Raw genomic sequence first — 11522 nt, 5'->3', positions numbered from 1 at the left:
GACCTTGGTCATGAGCCCATGAGCCATGCACCTTTGCCTTTAGCCATGAACCATGGCTATGACCCTGGACTTGTCGAACACGAAAACGACAATTTGACTTTGACCATGATAGTTTGACTTTGACCATGATATGTTGACTTTGACCAGGCCATGTTGACTTTGACTTTGACCATGACCTGTTGACTTTGACCGTTGACCTTTGACCGTTGACTTTGAATGTGGAATGTTGACTTTTCTAGTTTTTCACATATTTGATTATATAAAATATTGTCGATATTATATAACTTGGTTGGTCATTATCTAATTTAGATTTGACGTGAGTAGTGTGTAAATCATATATATATTGGGCTTTGATTGTGGATTATGGACCGCTTATTTGTTTGTCTTTACGCTTTTATGTGTATATTATATGGACACATATAGTAATAAAATGCTGTGGAAGCTGGTATAATTTGGTGGTCATTATCTAAGAAAGATTTGACCTTGATGTTGTGTATTTTTGACACGTAACGATATTGAGATATTAGGAGATATTATATTCTTAATACGTTATAATAAAAATGTATGTGATACGTTGAAGCATTATGACATGAGATAATATGCTGGGATATTTATATTAATGCAATATCTTGGAGAAATGTATATACACTCCATTATTTTATATGTGAGATGCTAATATAGTATTGGTGAATATTTGCCCACGGGAGTGTGGTGTAGTGCAATAATATATTGGCACGTGAAAGAATGAAAGTGACTATGAGATATAATTGAGATGTTTCTAGATATTATTATGGCTTAGTGCAATAAGGTAATTGACATGCACGTGATATAGTAGAAATGTATATGAGTCATTAATGTATGACACCTGAATAAATTACGTAACGAAAATCCTAGAACCTGACTACCACAACTCATGTGATTGGCCCTTCCGCGTTTGAAGAAGTTTGAATGGCCCTCCCCGGCGAATAAATAGTGGCTTTGATTATTCCGTTCGCAAAAATAGAACGATGATGCGCAATATTTTATGCCGAATAGTGGCATTACTTACATAATTGCTTCCGTGTGAGGATTTACCTGGTGTGCGGCATCCCGCTCAGGGTGATTACGCACGGAGTGGTTCATTATGTAAGGGGAGGCATGTGGATGTATATGTTCGGCGTTGGGTTGCGATTGTGGTAGCCAGGGAAACTAGGTAAGACATAGATACGACGTGATTTTAGGGACACACAAAGAAAGCTTTAATTAATGTAATTATGGTAATATGTTGGTAAATGATATATCTCTAGATAGATGATATAATATGCTTGGTTGGTTTTTGTTTAGTTAGAACCTAAGGCCTTCGATGGAGGAACTACTTCCTTTATTTATTATCGCGTATAAGTTGTTGTGGTGGTTAGTGGGAAGTTAATGCGCCTCGGAGGAAACTACACCTAGATTATTGTAAGAAGGATCTTGTATTAGTTGTTGAAAGTTCTGGTGGCCTCGGTGGAGGAACTAACTGCCCGTATGGAGTATGTATATATTTGTATAAGTATATGTTGTCTTTAGAGCTACTCACACCAAAGATTGTTTATAATCTTGACCCGATTGCATGTTTGCTTATCGGGTGTGTTCATTCAATGAACATAGTTGATAAGTTTTGACAGGTTTAGTGATGAAGAAGATTGGTTCTTTGCTTGTGGTTTTATGCGTTAGCATTGCATCTCGAGTTGTGTTTTGTTTTCCTCGAGGTGATATAGATTTTCAGTTGAGATAATATTATTTGCATTTTCATTTGTAAATTGTTTTATAATGAAGAGGACTTTGTTTAAGTTAAAATTTTTATTGGTTTTAATTATCCGCATATTTTAAAACTGTTTATGGGTTTTTGGGAGTGGAGAATGCGTCACACCTCGGAAATCGAAGAGTCGGGGACAAATAATGTTTTTTCGAATTCTGTCGAAATTCAGGGTGTGACAGCTTGGGCTTGGGCCTGGGTCGGTTTCAGTTTTTGGGCCGGTCTAATTTCATTTGTTGCTTGGGCCGAAATGTTTAAGTTTTTGGGCCCGGTTTGTTTTAGTTGTATGGGCCAAATTCTATTTGCTATTTGGGCCCGGTTTTGTTTTAATTTGTTGACCGATTCGATTAAATTGATGGGCGAACCATTTGTGCGTTGGACCAGTTTAATTAGTTTCCTTTGGGCCCGATCACTTAACTGTTTTGGGCCAATTTATAATATTGCTTGGGGCCAGTCCATAGGACGTAAAATAGATCTAAATGGGTCCTTCAATGTTTAGACTTTCGGGTTTTAAGGTTTGGTTTTGGCCAGTTGGGTCCGAACCATGACCTTAGCCATGAGCCATGAACCATGCACTTTTGCCCTTAGCCATGAACCATGGCTATGACCATGAACCTGTCGAATATGGAAACGATAGTTTGACTTTGACGATGACAGTTTGACTTTGACCATCGACCGTTGACTTTGACGGTTGACTTTGACTTTTGACCATGGCATGTTGACTTTGACTTTGACCATGACATGTTGAGTTTGACTGTGACCATGATGTGTTGACCTTTGACCGTTGACTTTGACTGTTGACTGTTGACCATTGACTTTGAATGTTGACTGTGAATGTTAACTTTTTCCAGTTTTTCACGTATTTGATTATATGGATAAATATAGTAATAAAATATTGTTGAGATTGTATAACTTGGTTGGTCATTATCTAATTTAGATTTGACGTGAGTAGTGTGTAAAGCATATATATATTGGGCTTTGATTGTGGACTGTGGACTGTTTATTTGTGCTACGTTTTATGTGTATATTATATGGACACATATAGTAATAAAATGATGTGGAAGCTTGTATAATTTGGTGGTCATTATCTAAGAAAGATTTGACAGTGATGTTGTGTATTTTTGACACGTGACGATATTGAGATGTTAGGAGATATTATATTCCTAATACGTTATAATAAAAATGTATGTGATACGTTGAAGCATTGTGACATGATATAATATGCTGGGATATTTATATTAATGCAATATCTTGGAGAAATGTATATACACTCCATTATTTTATATGTGAGATGCTAATATAGTATTGGTGAATATTTGCCCACGGGAGTGTGGTGTAGTCTGATAATATATTGGCACGCGAAAAGAATGAAAGTGGTTATGAGATATAATTGAGATGTTTCTAAATATTATGGCTTAGTGCAATAAGGTAATTGACCCCGCCGTGATATAGTGGAATGTTTATGAGTCATTAATGTATAACACCCTGAATAAATTACGTAACGAAAATCCTAGAACCCTACCACCAAACTCATGTGATTGGCCCTTCCGGCGCTTTGTTAATCTGAATGGCCTTGGTGCCCCTCCGGCGTTTCAAAAAAGCCGAATGGCCCTCCCCGGGCGAAATCGAATAGTGGCTTTGATTATTCCGTTCGCAAAATAGAACGATGATGCTCAATATTTTATGCCGAATAGTGGCATTACTTACATAATTGCTTCCATGTGAGAATTTACCTGGTGTGCGGCATCCCGCTCAGGGTGGTTACGCATGGAGTGGTTCATTATGTAAGGGGAGGCATGTGGATGTACATGTTCGGCGTTGGGTAGCGATTGTGGTAGCCAGGGAAACTAGGTAAGACATAGATACGACGTGATTTTAGGGACGCGCAAAGAAAACCTTAATTAATATAATTATGGTAATATGTTTGTTAATGATGTATATGTAGATAGTTGATTATATATGGTTTTGCGTAAGGGTGGGTCAAACTAATTACTTGGGCGTAGACGACCCACTCGTGATTGAGCATGAAATGAGGAATGCGTATATAATATGTTTGTTTGGTTATTTGTTTAGTTGAACCTAAAGGCCTCGATGGAGGAACTACATGCCTTATTTATTATGTGTATAGTTTGTTGTGTAGTTAGTGGGAAGTTAAAGGCTTTAGTGGAGGAACTACCGCCTTTAATTATTATTCTTTAGGATGTTGTATTTGTCGTTGAAAGTTAAAGGCTCGGTAGAGAACTAACTGCCTTATGGATGGTGTTTATATATGTATAAGTATATTTGTATTTTTAGGGCTACTCACACCAGCATTGTTTATAATGCTGACCCGATTTGCATGTTTGCTTATCGGGTGTGTTCATTAAATGATCATGGTTGATAAGTCTTGACAGGTTTAGTGATGAAGAAGATTGGTTCTTTGCTTGTGGTTTGGCGTTAGCATTGCATCTCGTGTTGTGTTTTTTTTCCTTCCCTTGAGGTGATATAGATTTTCAGTTGAGATAATACTATTTGCATTTTCATTTGTAAATTGTTTTTGGTAACGAAGATGACTGTTGTTTAAGTTAAAAATTTTATTAGTTTTTAATTGTCCGCATATTTTTAAACTGTTTATGAGTTTTTGGAAGTGGAGAGTGCGTCACACCTCGGATATCGAAGAGTCGGGGACAAATAATGTTTTTCCGAATTCTGTCGAAATTCGGGGTGTGACAGGAGTGGTTTTATGGGTGTGTCCAAGATCACCCGAATTAAACCCTTTAGCAGAAAGAAAATAGTGGAAGAGTTAATGAGAAATTTACTGAATTAGTGGAAAATTTGTTATGTTAGTGAGACTTGAGAGAAAGATAAGACAAAGAGAATAAAGGTGATAGAGAAATACTTTAAGAGGGAATTTGGCTCATTTTCTCGTGAGTTGTTATTTTCTTTTATTTTTTGACACATCATTCTATTTGGCCAATAAGAATTGACTTCGCAAGTTTTTTGTGTGCTGGGCCATATTGTAGTCGCACCCCAAAAAAATGGGCCGCCGTGTGTTGTAGTCGCACCCCAAAAAAATAGGCTAAGCGTGTTTGATACTGGGTGACTAGTTGACTACTAGAAATAGTGACTTAACTTGACTTAACTGGCATGGATTAACTGGAGGTAGTTAGTGAGGGGGGTGAACGGTGAACCCATCTTATGGCTCCTACCTCCTTGCCCATCTTTGCAATGGTCAGGTGCAGGGTGGATTTACCAATTACCTCCTCTGAAATTCAGCATTTATTATGGTCACCAAAAGTGACTTTTGTATGAAGTTCCCAAGCCCTCAATTTTTAATGGCCTTTCTTATTAAGAAATTATTTAGTTTTACTTTTTTTCTAACATGCATTTTATTTTTAAGGATTCATTATGCTTCTGATGTTGAATTTCATGTGAGCATAAGGAAAATATTTTTTAGGGTTAAAATTGAATTAGTTAAACAGTATAAAGACACTAATAAGAAGTCCATATTAGATGTAGTCATGTCTCAAATAAATATTAAAATTTTCTAATGTTTCCCATCATTTTTAAACCTCATGCGCAAATACAACCATAATTTTCGTTATAATAGATATATACATTTCAAAAAAAAAAAAAAACCCCTCTCATGCAGGATTGAACAACAATTCTACAAATCCTATCAGGATGCGTCTTTTACATATTCACCAGCAAGCAAGAATAGGAGTTCTCAAGATACAGACATATTACACGATGTTACAACTAGAGGTACAAATTTATCATCAAATTTTTCTCTATTAATTATCTACATTATAATTTAATGCATGTTGGTCTTTAGAGTTTGCTAACACAGTCTATCTACGTTTTGTTACTTAGTTCACCACATTCAAAGCTCAAATATATTGTCTACGCGTATAGCATCAACACAAACTTCTAGGATTAGCAAAGGGTTTTATAGATGCGCGAGAGGATTCATTCTGGATCATAACTTCACTTACATGATACCCACTCCGACTAATTGTCAATATTGTGGAGCAAAACAATTTATTCATGAAACCCCATAAATTTGTTGTTCTAAAGGTAGAATAAATCTTCCAAGGCCAACAACACCAGATTAACTAAAAGAGTTGTTTCTTGATCAAGGTGAATGCGGACAACATTTTAGAGAAAACATACGTTCTTACAATCATATTTTTTCATTTACTTCGATGGGTGTTGACCTGGATAAAAAAATTGCAAGTGGTAGGGATGGTGTTTTTTCATATCGTGCATGGGGTTCTATTTATCATAAAATAGGGAGCCTCTTACCAACACCTGGTAGCAAACCTAGATTTTTGCAACTGTATATCTTTGACACTGATCATGAGATTGAAAATCGTCATGCTGAAAATGAAAATTTAAATATACACATTATTTCAAAGATAAAATCTATCTTGGATAATTGCAATAATCCATTTGTAGGTGTGTTTAGACAAATTGGACAGAAGGACGACTTACAACAATACAGACTAATCATTAAAGAGTTGAAAATTGATCTTAGGGAATACACATTGCCAACAGAATTGCAAGTTGCCGCTGTCTTGATTGGTGATAATGATCCAGAACTATTGGAACCAAGAGATATAATAGTTCAAACACAAACATGCCATATTCGTCCAATTCCAGACACCGCGGGATATTACGATCCATTGCAATATCCTCTTTTATTTCCATTCGGTGAATATGGGTGGGACCTGAGTGTACATCGTAGTAGTACAAGAAGAATTAGTTGTCGCGCTTACTATTCTTATATTCTTCAGGTAAATATAAAGTTTTTCTTTGCTTTTTGCAATATTTTACTGTCTTCCCTTTTTAAAATCAAATTCATTTTTATAATTATAAATAATTCTTCATTATATATTTCAGATTCGTCCTTGCGAGGTATCTTTGTTCCTTCTTGGTTGTCGCCTTCTTCAACAATTTGTTGTTGATATCCGTGTAAAAATAGAAACAATGGCACTCAAATATTATCGTGATAATCAGGCAAACATTAGAGCTGAATTGTATCAAGGTTTACAAGCTGCTCTAAATTATGGAGAAACCAATGTAGGTATGACACTTTTTGTACAGTTTTCTTATTGATTTGTTTTGTTATGTTATAGTTACCTAATATATTTAATTGTGATAACTAGGCAATATTGGTAGAATAACGATACTTCCATCCTCTTATACGGGTAGTCCACGTGATGTGCATCACCATTATCAAGATGTTATGGGATTAGTAAGGAGGTACGGAAAACCCGATTTATTTATTACTGTTACATGCAATCAATCTTGGTCCTCAATTATTAGAGAGATAGATGTTGGTCAGCATACACAAGATAGACCTGATGCAGTCACTAGACTATTTCATTCACTGTTAGAAGAATTAAAAGATGACCTATTTCGCAAGCATATATTAGGCAGGGTTATTGCACAAGTTCATGTTATAGAATTTCAAAAAAGATGACTGCCCCATGCTCATATATTGCTCATCCTTGATGAAAATGATAAAATAAAAAATCCTCAAGATATAGATGAAATAGTATCTGCTGAAATTCCTGATCCTGAGACTGAGCCTGATTTGTATAATGCAGTTGTAAAGCATATGATGCATAATGCATGTGGAATTAAAAATATGAATGCTGTTTGTATGAAAGATAGACGTTGTAAAAGTGGATTTCCAAAAGCATTTGCTTCCGTGACTTCACTAGGTACGGATTCATATGCTGCATATTTGAGACGTGAAAATGGGAGGCATGTCCCTAAAGGAAAACATACACTAGATAATCGTTGGGTAATTCCATACAATCGTTATTTGCTTTTAAAATATGATTGTCATATAAATGTCGAGATTTGTTCCAGCATAACTTTTGTTAAATATTTATATAAGTATGTCTATAAAGGTCCAGATAGGGTGTCGTTTGGGGTTAGTACTAAGTCGTGTGGAGGTCAGGACGAGATATCTGAATTTGTTAATGCGAGATGGATCTGCCCACATGAATCTTTTTGGAGACTTTATAAGTTCCCTTTGAATGGAATATTGCCTTCTGTTGTAGCTTTGCAGTTACATTTGCCTAATAGACAACAAGTTACTTACTATAGGCATGAGAAAGTTAAAGATATAGTAGATAACGAGCACAGATCCAAGACAATGCTCACAGAGTTTTTTTAAAACTAATAGTATTTCTGAAGAAGCACGGAAACTTCTTTACTTGGAATTTCCAGAATACTTTTATTGGGATCTCAAAAGAAAAGAGTGGATACGACGCAGTCTCAATCGACGTACGATAGGAAGAATGAATAAAGTGTCTCCTATTGAGGGAGAACGCTATTATTTACGCCTGTTATTGCTCCATGTCCGAGGTCCGACATCTTTTGATGATTTGTTAATAGTGAATGGAACACCATTTTCTACTTTTAAAGAATCGACAGAAAAAAGAGGCTTGCTTGAAACCGACGATAGCATTAAGAGTTGTCTGAGAGAGGCAGCAACTACACATATGCCTTCCGCTTTGAGACAATTGTTTGCTACAATATTAGTCTATTGCCAACCAAATGGTGTATGAGACTTATGGGATGAGTTTCATCCTTTTATGATAGAGGATTATGCCTCATCAAGCGATGGAAATGCTAATGTTGATAATTCGATTAATCGCTTGCTTAAAGATCTTGATAATATTTTAGGTCAAGTTTAGAGCGGTAAAGGTATTTCTGATTACGACCTCCCCAAAATGACTATGAACAATAATCATGATAGTGGTTTATCACAATTAATAAATGAAGAGATATCTTTGGAAATCCCAGAAGAAGATATCATGGCCATTCAAAACCTAAATGTTGAACAAAGATTGGCTTTTGATAGGATCATTCCATCTGTTAAAGAAAAAAGAAATTCTATTTTTTTCATAGATGGACTAGGCGGCACAGGCAAAACTTTCTTATATCGAGCAATTCTTGCTTACTTAAGGAATGAAGGTCATATTGCAATTGCAACTGCAACATCCGGAATTGCAACAATATCGTTATCTGGGGGACGAACTGCACATTCTAGATTTGGCATTCCAATTAACATAGATGGTTCATCCAGTTGTAGATTTAGCAAATAGTCTGATGTTGCCAAGCTTTTGTGCCTTGCGGACATACTTATTTGGGATGAGGCAACTATGGCTCATCGACATGCTTTTAAGGCTGTAGATACATCCTTTAAAGACTTTATAGACTCCGATCTTTTTTTTGGTGGGAAAGTCTTAGTTCTTGGAGGTGATTTCCGTCAAACACTTCCAGCAGTTCCTCGTTCTACTATAGCTCAAACTATTGATGCATCTGTAATCAAGTCTTTGTTTTGGTCAAAAGTTGAAATTATTTATTTAAACCAAAATATGCATGCTAGAAACGATCCAATGTTTGCTGAATTTCTGTTGTGTATTGGTAATGGTGAAAAACCTTATGTGATTGATGACATGATTATATTGCCAGATGATATGATAATACAATGAACTGGTGAACAATCAATATATGTGTTAATAAATTTTGTTTATCCCTCTCTAAGTTTTAATGGATGTAATAGTGACTACATTGTTAATAGAGCGTTGTTAGCACCAAGAAATGATGTTGTAGATAAACTTAACAACAAAGTTATAAGACTTTTTCCAGGGGAAGAAACAATATATTATTCATTTGATAGCGTTCCTGATGATGTTCGTAGCTTATATCAACAAGAATTCTTAAATTCTATTGCTCCTGGGGATTGCCACCCCATGAATTAGTATTAAAAAAAGGTTGTCCCATCATGCTTCTTAGGAACATTAATCCAAGCATAGGATTTTGTAATGGTACTAGATTAATTTGTCTTCGGTTTTATGAAAATTCTATATATGCTGAAATTGCATCTAGACAATTTAGAGGTAAACGAGAGTTTATACCACGTATACCTCTCAAACCAAAGGAACATGAACAGATGCCCTTCATTTTCACAAGAAAACAGTTTCCAGTTAAACTTTGCTTTGCTTTGACTATTAACAAATCGCAAGGACAAACTATTCCAGTTGTCGGTATATATCTTGATGATCATGTTTTTACACATAGACAACTATATGTTGCATTATCGAGGGGCGTTTCAAGGAATAACACAAAAGTTTTGGTGAAAAATGGAAACTTACCTAGACATAGTGGAACATATACAAGAAATGTCATGTATCAGGACATATTGTTTTCAAATGGTGATGAAGAATCATCTCATTCACAATAATCAGTAACAGGTATTGTCTCTCTCACTATTATTCTTAATTATTATTATTGTTAATATTATTATTTTCTTTGGCTAATCGTCTTTTTCACTTACATCTTTGATTAGTTAGGCAACTGATGTAATCTCCTCTGCATTGCAAGTTCCTCAACCCAAACCCAAATTACTCGGTTAGGTACGTTACACTTATAGTAAAAGGGGCATTTTCGCAGATTCTTATGTAACCTTCAAAGTATAGTGTACCTTTTGTATTGTCATTTTTATTATGGTTATAGCTGACATTATTGTACTATCATCATAATCTAGACAGGAATCCTTTCGAAGAGCTTCACCAGACACTATGTAGGTCACCCGAACTTAAAGCTGCACTTTACAAGTTCAATACCCAGAAAGCAGAATCGGAAGTACATGCTTATCAAACACTATGTGGCCTTTTTGTTTGATGCCACACATGTCAACCTTTATCTATTCAAGATCTAAGCATGTACAAGTTACTTTCTTATAGGGATCCAATCGATACGTTCGTTTCATTGGAAAAGTATAAAAACAAAAGTGTACAACTAATAGATTTTGGGACTCCATGTCTTCAGCTTGAGCTTTTGACTTCAGTTAGCACCTTTTGTTCCACAGTGATCAAAACAGAGTTATCTTCTGATTCTAGATATCACAAAGCATGATGGTCCAACATTAGCGTACATGTTGCTAACATTGCTCTCTGGGCAATGTAAACGGAGACATGGTCAATTGCGGTGTAGGTAACTCGCATTAGCAACACCAAAACCACCCAAACAAAATGATCATTTTCTTAGAAGAGATGGTTAGAAGACTACAGAAAATGAAAAACAATGACAGTTTTCTGTACTAATTAAAGAAGGCTCTATAACTCTGACAAGTTGTAACTACATATGATGTACTTCAAGAAATTTACTGAAGGCTACATGACTGCACCATTTCATTCAGTTATATTGTAAATCAGCAAGAGTAGCTTTAATACTAACTCAAATATTGTGGAAGACGCTTCAATTCTATCACTATACAGAAATTATTTATTCAGAAGATCACCACCCTTTGCCTATGAGCCACAACCAATCAAGTGTTACGCCTGCAAATATCCCTCTTAGTAGAAATGAAACTAGGTTACATTGACACTCCGTATCGGATCGGACACAGATAAGAATTGTCGGACATGGCAAAATATCAAAATTCGAGATAAATTACATGCAATATGTGTCTGACACGGACACGTTGATAAGATTAAAATTGGCAATTTCACATTTGCACTCTGGGAAATTTACAATAGTGGCAATTTTGATGTTGGCAGTCTGTGAAGAATAAATTCCTCGAGATTTTACACTCTCAGAATATTTTTGAGATGCAAAATGACAATCATGTTTGAAAAATGATCCATCATATGAAAATTATAGTTTTTATTGTATTCTTACTGCTACCATTAAAAGTATTAATGCGCCTTTGAAACATTGTAGACCCTCTCATTTTTGGCAT

The 11522-nt window shown here is 35.5% G+C and overlaps 2 protein-coding genes and 1 long non-coding RNA gene across 3 annotated transcripts; all 3 read left to right on the top strand.

The window, feature by feature from the left end:
* Positions 1–7409: 7409 nt before the first annotated feature.
* LOC147515327 (uncharacterized) lies at positions 7410–7946 on the top strand. The gene has a single exon (XM_086592868.1). The coding sequence runs from the start codon at positions 7410–7412 to the stop codon at positions 7944–7946; it is 537 nt and encodes a 178-aa protein (XP_086448994.1).
* Positions 7947–8511: 565 nt separating this feature from the next.
* Positions 8512–8880, top strand: LOC147515326 (uncharacterized). Its single transcript, XM_086592867.1, has one exon. It carries the CDS (start codon positions 8512–8514, stop codon positions 8878–8880), a length of 369 nt encoding a protein of 122 aa, XP_086448993.1.
* Positions 8881–9716: 836 nt separating this feature from the next.
* LOC147515325 (uncharacterized) lies at positions 9717–10585 on the top strand. Its single transcript, XR_015213415.1, has 3 exons — positions 9717–10032; positions 10128–10194; positions 10330–10585. It is a non-coding gene; the product is annotated as an uncharacterized LOC147515325 (long non-coding RNA).
* Positions 10586–11522: the final 937 nt, after the last annotated feature.

Source organism: Coptis chinensis, chromosome 2, assembly GCF_015680905.1.
Source record: "Coptis chinensis isolate HL-2020 chromosome 2, ASM1568090v1, whole genome shotgun sequence".
Taxonomy (NCBI): Eukaryota; Viridiplantae; Streptophyta; class Magnoliopsida; order Ranunculales; family Ranunculaceae; genus Coptis; species Coptis chinensis.
Note: the sequence above shows the minus strand (reverse complement) of the source record. Positions and strands in the feature narration are given on the sequence as shown.